We start from the raw sequence: 12,944 nt of genomic DNA on the forward strand, positions 1-12,944 counted from the left end.
AGGCATGTTTGCAGTGCACTTGGGCCCACCTCCCTGAGTTAACGTAGACTGATGACAGGGTTAGTCTGAGGCTGACTCTGACAGACTGTGGGCTGTCCTGGGTACAGTCAGAACCACTGGCCCCTCAGCCTGTGCAAATGCCCCCTTTCCCTCCCTCTCTGCCCCCACTGGGCCCAAGTCCACTGGCTGCTGGCCAGGGAGGCCCTTGGCTTGCGTGACCATTCCCCTCTCGGGCCCCTAAGGCCCCACTGCACTCACTGTTGACAAACTCCTGCTCCTCGGGGGTGACGATGCTGCTCAGGTGTGACTGCTGCTTCCGGCACTGGCTCTCAGCATCCACCCAGGTTGCCCGGTCGGGGAAGTGGCGGTAACAGTGGCCCTGGAACTTGGTCCAGCCCTCCTCGCACAGCTTCTGGTCTGCAATACAGGGCAGGGGCTTGAGGAGAGGGCCAGGGGGCTAACTAGGGGTGGTGGATTCCTGTGTTCATCCTGCCTTCTGCATCACACCCTGAAAAGCAGGGAGAGGCCCCACTGGAAGGAGCCTCAAGTGGGAAGCCAGGAAGCCTGGTCCCGCCCCTCATCCCCCAGAGGCCTCTGGGAAATGCCAGGGACCCTCTCTTTTTCTCTTATCGCCTCCCACCCCTGAAGTTTTTCTCCTGTCGATGCCTGCTCGGCAGGACTGGCAGAGCTCAGCAGGCCAGGTAAAAAGAGGTGGGAAGGTAGGAGGTGTTGAGGCTTAAGGACAACTTAAGGAGACTCTGAGGGGCTTCAGGGAGAGAGGGGGCAGCAGGGGAGTGTGTGCAGGTGGCAGGAGCAGGCAGTGCTGGGGACATGGAATAGAAGCTTGGGCGGGGACAGAGGAGGAGAACCAAGTCCGCTTTGGTCCAAAGAAGACACGGACCTCTAAGTCTTTTGAGGAGAGTTGGCTCTAGGAGAGCTCACAATACTGGCTTGGGGTCCATGACCCAGGACCCTGATTTTTCGTGTTATTTCTTGGTGGCGGATGAGAAGAGGGACTTCTCTCCCCCTAAATCTATATTGATAATGGGTTCTGAGTTCAGGAGAAAGCACTGAGGTGGAGCTCTTGGAACAGTCTAGAGGGACAGACAGAGGCAGGGGTGTGCTAGAGCTGGTGTGTGTCTTCCCAACTTGGCCTTTATTTTTATTTACTTATTGCCACTCCATGAGGCATGCGGGATCTTAGTTCCTTGACCAGGGATAGAACCCATGCCCCCTGCAGTAGAAGCAGGGACTCTTAACCACTGGACCATTATGGAAGTCCCCCAACTCGGCCTTTAGTGGTATGACATTGGTAGCTTCCCTGGCCCTCGTGGGAGTGTTCAATCTTAGAAACTGGCAGGTGCTACACATCCTCTTTGAGAGCCAGTTGTTAAACATCTACCAGCACAGCACTGGACAGAGGGAATTCCAAGATCCTCTCTTCTTTCTTCCCCTGGTGTCTCACAGGTGAAGGATTGTTCCCAGGGCCCTGGAACTGAGTGTGGGGCCATGAATCCCTCAGGCTGTGTGGCAGCCTTCTGGTCGGGCAGTTCTAGAAAGAAAGGATCACTATTGCTTGGCAGGGTTGGAAGACAGACACAGGGAGAAGAGTTCGTGGCCGGCAGTCTTTGAAGAAGGAGGCAGAGCAGCAGGAAGTGCTTAGGAGGAGGTTGCTGGTCCCCCTGCCGCCAACACCTTCTCCAAAGGGTTTGGAAAGAAAGGCAGATAGGCTTCAGAGATAACTGAGCACCTGAGGAAGCCACAGACATCATCCGAGGGCTGACTTGGGGAGTCAATTCTTGGACCCCCTTGGGGCCTGAGGCCTGAGCTGGGCTGGCAAAGCTGGAGGGAATACCTGAGCCATGAGGAGCCAGGGTCCTGCAAAATGGAGGCTCTCGGGAAATAAGCAACAGACCTCCAGGAAAGGTTACAAGAAGGCTCAGGGCTACAGCCAAGGTTGGAAGCACCCGCTGGGGGTGGTGAGTGCTCAGGACTGGATGGGAGAAGAGAGGCAGCCCTGCTCAGCTGGGTGTCCAGGCCCAGGGCCCAGTTCCGGGGCTCCAGCAGTACCCTCTCTTTTCTGCATCAGAAGGCAGAGCCCTGTGCAGGCACCTCCTCACCCAGCCTGGCACCCAAGAGCTGTGGTCTGCATGTACATTCCAGACTCTTCTCCCAGTGGCAAATATTCTGGCACCCCGGGGAGAAAATCCTTGTAACTCTCCACTCGCACCCCAGAAAAGACCCGTTGCACCAATTTTTTGGAGCCTTGGGGTGAAGGTGGAGGATGGGAAGCTGCAGAGAAGGAGGGTCCAGGCCAAGCCTTTTCATTCAGAATTTCCTCCACCAGCCTGAAACCTTCCAAAACTATCTTCCTACGCTGATTAGGAGTTTCAGCTGCTGTTTGGAAGCTTCTGGGATGACCAACTTGAGGTTTCATTGTAAATGGCTTTGAACCCCTAAACACTACCAGTTCTGCATGGATCATTGCTACTAGCAACAGCAAGCCTTTCTGAGTTGGGGTGGCCCTGAGACCCAGGAGGATGGGGAGACTAGGAAACACCAAAGGTGAGAGAGCTTCAGGCACAGTCTGGCCTCAGGAAGCTCCTGGCCCACAGCTCCCCTTGGCAGGTCCTGGCCCAGATGTAGAAGCAGAGGGGTTGACAAGAGGAAGCTCATCCAGTGTAGGGGGCATGGGTTTGATCCCTGGTCAGGAACTAAGATTCCACATGCTGCGTGGTGTGGCCAAAAAAAAAAAAAATTGTTTAAGAAGGAACAGGACACTCAGGTCCTGTCCCATGCAACGAGGTTCTGTTCTCTCTGGCCAGCCTTTTGCCTTGCACAAGGAAGCGAGAAAGGAAGTGCAGACTGGAGTGGTGTTGACATGGCAGCTGTCATGGTGGCAATGATGACAAGGTGACACGGAACAGTCCCTGTGCATGTGTGACCTGAGCATGCTGGTGACATGGGAGCTCTCAGACAGATTGACCATAGCTCTTGCCAGAGAAGAAGAAGTCAGCTTGGCCAGTGTGGTGCAGTGGCTCCCTGGGCCATGGAGGGGCCACTAAGGTCCCATGGGCAAGACGGCAGGCAGACACAAGCCCATGGGCATGCTGGGAGGATCCATGGCCATCATCCAGAGCAAGGACCAATGACTCCCACCCATAGCTTCCTTCAAGACAAATGCATGGAATCGGCTCTGTCTTCTTAGTCTTATGCAGGCACCAACTTTGCTGGTGGCATCTGGCAGCCCTGGAGAAGGTTAGTATTTGAAAGTTTCCTCTAGAGCCCCACCTTCCAAAACACAAACTGGCCTGGCCTGCCTGGCCCTTATGCGGTCAGGTCAGCCAGTGCACCAGAGGAGGGTTTCCACGGGGAACAGCAAGAGAAGGAGTGAGAGTGAGGGAGGCTGACTTCTCAGTTGTGGCCCCGGAAGTGGCTGCCTGGATGGATCTTGGGTGGGGGGGCCCAGCCAGGGCCTAGAACCTGTGGTTAGCAGGGAAGGGTGAAGGAGGAAGACTGGGTGCAGCAGTTAGTAACATTAGCTGAAGCCGAGACGGCCGTACCAATCTCACACACGTCCCCTTGGTAGCTGGGAAGGCATAAGCATGTGAAAGAGTCGATGGCATCCACGCAGGTGGCTCCATTCAGACAAGGGCTTGAGAGGCACTCGTCAATGTCTGCAAGAAACCAAGGGCCACCATTAGGACTCCTGCCGGCAACTCCAGCTTCTCAATTGCATTGCAGCTTCTTTATGGGTGGCCAGCCCTGCGGTTCTCCACAGCCCTGGATTTCCTAAGAACTGTTGCTGCTGCTGCTGCTGCCACCATCTTGGAGCACTGAGCCAAAGATCCAACAAGGGTTTTCTTTCATGTGTGTGATTCTTGATTGGCAAGCTTGGGGCATTGGAGCCAGGTTTCCCAGCGGGTGAAGAGATCTGGGGCTTCTGAAGGCAAAGGCCTATTGTGAGAGTGAGCTTGGAGTTCCTCCAGGTGTCTTCTCTTGTGAATATTTCAAGCGGTCTTGGGGTCTGAATTGGCTCTCAACATGGCAGTGAGCAAGGACGCTGGACTTCAAATACTGGAAGCTTAGTTAGAGCTCTTTCTTTTCCTAACTTCTTCTGTCAGTTTGAACCAAGGAAAGAGGACAAGGCCACGCAGTACTAGAACAGACAAGCTAGAAGTGGTCTGCAGAGTACAGGTTCATGAGAAAATGGCAGCGTGGAATATTCACATTAGATTTTTTTTTTTTTGGATGCAGAACCTTCTTTGTCTTCAGTAAATGAAAGTCTAGAGTATCTTATAAAGATGAAGCCAACTTTGTTATCTTGGGGGGAAGGAACAGAAACCCAGTCTAATATCTCCCCATGTAATCTTCTCTTCCAGTCAAAGGCCTCAAAACAGGGACATCTCCAGTGAATCATGATTTCTAGAAGGGCTGTATCCTGGCCAGTGGGAGACCCAGTGTTGGAAGTTGGCGAGGCACTTAGTAAGCCACCAGCACCAGCCTGGGATGCTGGCAGGTCTCCATCAGCCTCGTTCCCCAGAAGACTCTTCTCTCCTTCTGTTCTTCTGGTCCAAGATGTCCATCTTTGTGGGACTTATACTGGTAAGTCATTGGCCTTTGCCTCAAATTTTCATCCATTAGCCAAGATGAGAACTGGAACTCCTTATCTAGTCTTTCTGTATCTTTCAGAGAAGCCAGAGACCTAGAAGATCCTTCTACGCTTTTTGTATTTGTTCTTCAAAGGCACCTGCTGGGTTCCTTCCTCTGAGAACATGACAAAAGGTACTGGAAGCTCCTCTTCCCAGGGGATTCATACAATTCTGGAATGAATAGATTCCACTGTCTTATAAGTCAGCATGATATGTAAAGCTATGTTCATACAAACTTCAGGACCTGATGTGTTGATGGGCGGTCTCCACGTAGGCACCTTCCTAAATACGTTCCAGGACTTAGTTCTTACTTCTTAAGGACAGACTAGACCGTTAAAGTCAATCCTCTGAGAAGAAGATAAAAGCACTTTCTTCTGGATCCTTTTCACTAGTGCGTCACTGATGTCATCTAGACCCGAGTTGGGTTTGTGCCATGAGAGGCCCTGAGAATCTCAAGTCCTCAGGGAGGTCTCTCTTCCCACAAAGTTCTTGACTTCATTTCAGGGAGTTGTACACCATGGGCTAGAAACCAACAGTTCCAAGTTTGAAACTGTTCCAAGCAAAACCAAAATGCATGGAGGAATGGGCTGAAATCCCAGCATGCACTTGGATTCCCAGCATGCACCAGGATTCTCAGCAGCAGCAGTAGCAGCAATAGGTCAGGCCGGTGGGCTGGGCAGAAGCTGGGGGAGGCTCTTTTGCTTCTACTGTTGTCTTTTGGTCCATTAGCGTCATTATGGGAGACGGGAAGCACTGGGCAAGGGGGTATTAAGCAAATGTAGGCGCTAAAGCAGTTGTACAGAGCAGGGACGGGAGTGGCCCTTGGGAAGAAGAGCTAGACATCAACCCTGGGGCCTATGGCCAACCCATGGGGGAGAGAGTGGGAGGGCAGAGGCCCAAGGGAGGTCAGGCCCAGTGGCCTCCAGTGGTCCCAGAGGCTTATTTTACATCACTTGCCCTCCCCAGGTGGCCTGTGCCCCGGGACAGTGCATTTTCCTTTGTTGTGTTTGGCCAGGGCACAGAATCTGAGAAGGCTGCAGGGAATGAAACTCAAGGAACTAGTTTCCTGGGCTCAGAAGCTGTTTCATACAGCGCCCAAGATTCACAGATGAGGAGGGAAGGAAGGGCCATAATCCTGAAGACCTGAGAGCCTGTGAGCAGCACTGGGGCAACTTAGGCCGTCAGCAGTACGGAGAGGGTGGGACATCCTGGGTGGGGCCTTCTCTTTGGTCACTCAGGCCTGTGGTGCCTCTTCCCTTCCTCTGATTAGAAGAGCCATTCTGGCCCTGATTTGCCCCACCTCTTTCAGTGAAAGCAGTTAGAACATTGCTTATCTTCTGGAACCATGAGAATAGCTGGGCTGGGCCCTGCTGTACTTTGGGGACCCCAGACAAGGTGACAGCAAATGGAGAACGGGAAGGGCTTTGGGCAGACTGTGTGAAGGAAGAGAGGAAAGAGAGGGAGCCATTATCTCCCAAGAATCTTCTCTGAGCCAGACACCATATCTCACAACCACTTATCCTCCAAGTGTCCCTATAGCATGGATGTCATTGTGTCATATTATAGATAAGAAAACAAATGAAGTGACCTGCCCATGCTGGTAAGAAGGGGAGACAGATTGGAGGAGATTAGACCATGAGGATGAAAGTCAGGCCTCTGTTATACGTGGAGAGAGAGACTGGAGTCCTGGATCTCAGCATCTCATTACCATTTGTGCCTCCCCAGCCAAAGGCTCACAGGTCATCACTGAGTAGGGTCTCTGAGTCCGCTTTCCACTACTCTAACCAAAAGAGATTTTTTTGTTCCTGAACAAGGCTTTCTAGTGATGTCGCTAGCTAAGAACCCCTGGTAAAGGTGATGGGAATAAAGATACTTGCAAATAATCACCTTGGCCTCTGAATTGGAGAACTCAGGCCTCTACCCTGAATAGATCTTTTCCAGCTGTTGCCTGGGTCAGAACTCAAGACATCCAACTTAGAGTTTATTTTTTTTTACAGAAAAAGTGGAGTGAAGTGACAGCAGGTGCTTTTACTCAAGTGATATCCAACCAAAGGGGCTGCCACTCATAAATACCATGGTATGAGTGCTACCCTTCAAGTTGTTCAGTGTCAACCTGTGCGACTATATGTGATGACCCGGGACATGACTACTGAACAAGGATTGGGGGGCAGAAATCCCCTCAAGAAGCACAGAGGCAATTTCTTAGCTCAACAGATGCTCCACACCCTGCAAAGGCCTAGGATCAATCAGGATGAACAGAATTGAACATATATACTTGCTTTCTGGTATATCACAACTGATAGTAGGACTATGTGTATGTGCTCAGTTGTGTCTGACTCTTTGCCATCCCATGGATTGTAGTCTGCTAGGCTCTCCTGTCCAGGGAATGCTCCAGGAAAGAACACTGGAGCAGGTTGCCATTTCCCACTCCAGGAGAAGGACTATAACAGCATATTTATCAGTTCCAATTAGCTTTAAAAACAAACATGATTAAAGTTATAGTTATTTATACTGTCAAGTCTTTTATATTTTAAAGGTTGATCTTGGATGCAACTTTAATATCCTACTTCTTAAATTCAATTAGTTGCGTGTTAAAATCTGCCTGTGGACTTCTTGGTTATGTCAAGTCGAGATGTAATTTGTATCTTGACTTGTATTTGTATTTTTTACTTGCTTTGAAAGCATTTCCCCCAATCCCCAGGGATAAGGTTTCACTGGAATTCAAACATCACCCCACTGGGGGAAGAGACAGTGTCAGATCATAGATCAGAATCTCAAATCCACAAAGTGAAAAATGTCAATAAAACAGAAAAGAGTCTGATTAAACTTTAAGTTCATGCCCTTCTAACCATGGAGTTTAGAGAAATCCAGGCAATGCCAGTGATTGCTGGGAAATTGAATGTGAGATCTGATTTCTTAAACTTAGCTGCCCATTAGAATCATTGTGATAGTGAATTTTTAGATTAAAAAAAAATTACCAACACCACCAGAGTCCCTCTCCAGACCAAGTGAATCAGAATGGCTCAGGGTGGGGCCCAGGTATGGCACTTTTTAAAAGCAGTCCAGCATTTCCCTGGTGGTACAATAGATAAGAATCCAGCTGCCAGTGCAGGGGATGTGGGTTCGATCCCTGGTCTGGGAAGATTCCACATGCCACAGGGCAACTAAGCTGGTGTGCCACAACTACTAAACCCATGACTACTGAGGTCTGTGTGCCTAAAGCCCATGCTCTACAACAAGAGAAGCCACTGCAATGAGAAGCCCAAGTATTCCAGAGTAGCCCCCACTTGCCACAACTTGAGAAAGTCCATGCACAGCAACAAAGACTCAGGGTAACCAAAAATAAATAAATAAATAAAAATAATAAAGTATCCCAGGTGATTCTAAGGAGCTGCCAGGATTGAAACCTCAGGATCAGAAATCTAATTCCTACAAGAAATACTGTGTTAACAATGGAAGTGAGGAGAGTGCTTCTGCTTTTTAAGTCGATAGGAATAGGATAGTCTTGCTTTTTTTTTTTTGGCCACATCTCACGGCCTGTGGGACCTTAGTTCCCCCACCAAGTATCAAACCTGCACCTCCTGCACTGGAAGCGAAGAGTCTTATCCACTGGACTGCCAGGGAACTCTCCAGTGTCAAAGATGAACTCTCCAGTTCAGTGCTTAACTGCCAAAGAACCTTTAGTAGCAGTAGTGCTCAGCTGCTTTGACACTGTTTACAAATGAGGTAGCGAGGGCTCGTCTGTGTCTAGTTGAACCAATGCGATACTACAGCCACTCTTCATTCTGGTTCCCCTGAAATTTAGCTTCTAGCTTTTTAAGACCAACAACTGGTTATGTTCAAGAGAAGGTTTCTTATTCATCTGGATGTGTTAAGCAGTGAAGACCTCAATTCTTTTTTTTTTTAAATCACAAATTCATTTCTTGGATATTAGCACACAAATGTTTTTGATACAAAAAGTGTTAGAAATTGTTAGTTGCTCAGTCGTGTCCAACTCTTTGTGACCCTATGGACTCTGGGCCGCCAGGCTCCTCTGTCCAAAAAATTCTCCAAGCAAGAATACTGGAGTAGGTAGTCATTTTCTTCTCTAGGGGATTTTCTTGACCCAGGGGATGAACCTGGGTCTCCTGCATTGCAGGCATATTCTGTACCGTCTTTACCACCAGGAAATTATATCCCGGAAAAAGAACTACTAATATGCTATTAAAATAATGCCTATCAATATAACTCAAACTAAAAGGCCAATTGATTATGTAATTACTGAATAGATCTAATTCAATTGTTAATTGAAATAATAAAAGTGTTTCCTCAACTGGTCATTGTAATCATCTTTTAACCCAGTTGGTTAGTTAAGTCACTCAGTGTGTCTGACTCTTTGAGACCCCATGGACTGTATGTAGCCTGCCAGACTTCTCAGTCCATGGAACTTCCCAGGCAAGGATACTGGAGTGGGTTGCCATTTCCTTCTCCAGGGGATCTTCCTGACCCAGGGATCGAATCCAGGTCTCCCATACTGCAGGCAGATTCTTTACCGTCTGAGCCAATTGGTTGGGATATGCATTAATTACTGAGTGTTTTGCACTCTTATCCGCCGCCCTCACCACATGCACATAACAGAAGAGTTTTGAAGACCCCAGTTCTTGATTGGACTCACTCAGCGGAGTTAGGCAAACTGCTTAACCTCTAGGGGCTGCACTTTCTTTTTTTTTTTTTTTTTTTTCCTGAGGAAAATTAAATTTTATTTTATTTTTAAACTTTACATAATTGTATTGGTTTTGCCAAATATCAAAATGAATCCACCACAGGTATACATGTGTTCCCCATCCTGAACCCTCCTCCCTCCTCCCTCCCCATTCCATCCCTCTGGGTCGTCCCAGTGCACTTTCAAATGGACATGATTACCAGGCTCAGAGCTGCCTGGGAAGAAACTGCAGGAAGGAACGCCCATTGGAAATATACATGATTAAAGAAAAGGTGTCTTTAAAGCAGATTAGCTAAGGTCCATTGTCACCTACTTCTAATTTCAGAGGTGCCAGGACGCGAGCCTTGCTGTGTGACTTCTGATACCAGTGTTCCATTTTTGTTTCAAGTATCAGGTTGGAAAAGGAGTTGCTAAGAATGGAGAGAGGTGTCAGAAGATACTAAAAGAGAGCAAGGGGGCTCTGATCCTGGTGGCGGCCCCCATCCCAGAAGCCCTACTGGGCCCTGAGTCTGTTCCTCGCTGACCCAGGCTGGGCTGGCTGATAGAGCTGAGCTCCATGGCACTTCACCCAAGACGGGCGCCCTGCTGCTCTCTACCTGCACACCCAGACCCGGGAGGGGGGACGTGTCTGCACACCTGGCAAGATGTCTACCAGACAGACAGAGTCACTTCTACTGCCGACTGAGGAATCTGTGTGCTGCAAAGCACACCAGGTCTTTCCACGTTTTCATCAGCGGTGGTCTCTCCCAGGACAGAGGTAGTGCTCTGCTTTCCCTGTGGGGGTGGGAGACAGAGGGGTGTGTCTACAGCTCTGGGGTCACTATGGCTCAGTGGAAGCACTGTCCCCTTGGTAGAAAGGCCAGGACCTTCCTAGGAGAATCAACCTTCTCTGGCCACAGAGGCCTATAGTGTTCTCAGTCATGGCCCGCACATGTGGGCAGAGGCTGATCCCAAAGGGGAAGAGAGTGAATAGTATACACCCTAGAGCCTGTTTGTGGTCATGTATGGATCTGAGAGTTGGACTGTGAAGAAGGCTGAGCACCGAAGAATTGATGCTTTTGAACTGTGGTGTTGGAGAAGACTCTTGAGAGTCCCTTGGACTGCAAGGAGATCCAACCAGTCCATTCTGAAGGAGATCAGCCCCGGGATTTCTTTGGAAGGAATGATGCTAAAGCTGAAACTCCAGTACTTTGGCCACCTCATGCGAAGAGTTGACTCATTGGAAAAGACTCTGATGCTGGGAGGGATTGGGGGCAGGAGGAGAAGGGGACGACAGGGGATGAGATGGCTGGATGGCATCACTGACTCGATGGACTTGAGTCTGGGTGAACTCGGGGAGTTGGTGATGGACAGGGAGGCCTGGTGTGCTGCGATTCATGGGGTTGCAAAGAGTTGGACACGACTGAGCGACTGATCTGATATATATATATATATATATATATATATATATATATATATACACATTTCCTGTGTAAGTGCCAAGTATACAGCAGGTTTATATTAAGAGTGCATATATATTAAAAGCATATAACTCATTCACAGTAATTTCCCTACATGTGAGCCTTCAAGTTGCAAACTTTCAAAGATGCAAATGTGCATGTGGTTCCAGCAAGGAACCGGAACCCATGCCGTCAGCATCAGGCATGAGTGACATGGCAGCTTGCCCTCCATCTCCTGTTGCTGACGACCCTTCATCTCTACCATCTCCCACCTCCTCTCCCTCCTCCAGTCAGTAACTCTTCTTGCCTGTTCATTCCATGCCAGCGCCTGTATGCCAGTGTTATACTTCTCAAGGTACTTCTCAAGGCACTGTCCTGTATGATTAAAAATGTTTTCTTTGTTTTTGTGTTTGTTTTGTATGTATTATTTGTGTGAAAAGTATTATAAACCTATTACAGTACAGCACTCTATAGCCAATTGTATTAGTTGGGTACCTAGGCTAATTTTGTTGGACTTAGAACAAACTGGACTTATGAATGTGGTCTTTGTACAGAACTCATTTACATGGAGGGGACTTGCTGTATTATTTTGCATATATATTGGTATCTATATTAATGTACCTTTGTGTAGGATGTAAAGGCATTTTGCATGTGTCTTAGGAATGAAGCCCTTTAATGGAAGGCCTTGGGTCTCGGAATTCTGACTCCAGACACAAGTTGGGGTAAGGACGTGGAGGCAGTGCAGAGAGCTAACCCAAGAATCTGAGCTTGGAGGGAACCGGGCATTTCTTCCCTCAAGGGTGGTGATGTTGATGAGCTGAAATGTCTTCACAGCCACAGGCCTCCAGATGCTCCGGGAGTGACACAAAGATTCTACCATCTCATTTTGGGAGCCATCTCCAGTCAGAGGATCCCCCAGGCTCCTCACTTATCTCACAAGCTCCTTGGACAAACAGAGGCCCCAGCATGATGGGTGCTCAAGGGTGGGGCTCTGCTGGGTCATAGCTGACCTGCAGCCATGAATCCTGGAGCTGGGAGTGATGAGTTCTATCTGTGTTATCTCATTTAAGGCAAGAAAGGTACTCAAACCCTACCCAGGCCTAAGCATCGAGGGGACTCTAGGGGCTTTCCCAAAGGGGTCCACTCTGGATGATGCAAGACAGCCTACCCTCGGACTTTCCCTCCCAGGGACTTCCAGGCATGACTGGCTCTCTTCAATACACTCCCTAGCTCAACATTTTTTTGAAGTCTCCAGCTTGATCTTCAAAATTCGAGCACCTTTTGGATTTTGCTCATAAAACAGTCATTGGCTTGACAAAAAAAAAGAACTACTTCTCAATTTAATGACTTTTTTCTCCTAAACCATCATGCAGAACAGACCCTCTAGAAAGACATGCCATGTTTATCCTGTGGCTGCTACCCCAACACATCACTATGTACTCTTCTACGCCAGTGTGACAAGAAGCCTGCACCTCAGGTGACCTCAAACGCCTCCTCCCGACCCTTCTGTCTGCACCCCCATGGCCGCTGAGGGTCTTACCTACGTTGCAGTGCTTGCCAGTGTGGCCGGGGGGCACAAGCATATGACGTGTCCCTCCGTCTCCTGGCAGGTCCCAGTGCTACAGGGCTTTTCGGCACAGGAACTGGTAGAGGCTGCAACCCCCAGGGAGAGGCTGGGCATCAAGAATGTAGCTGCCTGGGGTACAGTGCAGCCTCCAAGACCTCCAGGGTGGGGCCCCAAGCCACAGAAACCCACAAGGCTGGTTTTGGGTCAACATGATTTCTGGGGACTCTCTCCCTCCTGAGCCCCTGCTTCTGGCAGGGCTGAATTCTCTGATTGGACTCTCAGTACACAGGGGGATGCAAGGGGCCCCAGAAAATAAAGGAAAACCAGAAGCTTCTGGGTTTGTGTCAAGGCAAGACCATCACTACAGTACAGAGGAGGGTTTACTTGCACAGGGTCGGGGTGAGGACCCAGGGTCCAAAGGCAGGACACAGCTGACGTGATGCTTCATATTAACTTGAACTGTGCAGGTTTTAACCCTGCACAAAGTAAATATTGGCACATAAATGTCATCAGCAGATTCATTCTCTCTTCTCACGCTCATTCCATGGGCCAGGGGCAGGAGAAGAATTTCCAGCACTATCTAA

The 12,944-nt window shown here is 49.2% G+C and overlaps 1 protein-coding gene across 3 annotated transcripts in view; it reads right to left on the bottom strand.

The window, feature by feature from the left end:
* ACAN (aggrecan) overlaps positions 1-12,944 on the bottom strand; it is a 68,144-nt gene that overhangs the window by 3,397 nt on the left and 51,803 nt on the right. For 2 of the 3 annotated variants that reach the window (XM_044932745.2, XM_044932746.2), the window contains 2 exons: positions 3,564-3,677; positions 259-417 (listed from right to left, as the gene is read on the bottom strand). In XM_044932745.2, the coding sequence (XP_044788680.2) occupies positions 259-417; positions 3,564-3,677 (273 nt within the window). The remainder of the gene's footprint in view (positions 1-258; positions 418-3,563; positions 3,678-12,944) is intronic. The other variant, XM_044932747.2, reaches the window with a different exon arrangement.

The sequence above is a fragment of the Bubalus bubalis genome, chromosome 20 (genome assembly GCF_019923935.1).
Source record: "Bubalus bubalis isolate 160015118507 breed Murrah chromosome 20, NDDB_SH_1, whole genome shotgun sequence".
Lineage (NCBI taxonomy): Eukaryota > Metazoa > Chordata > Mammalia > Artiodactyla > Bovidae > Bubalus > Bubalus bubalis.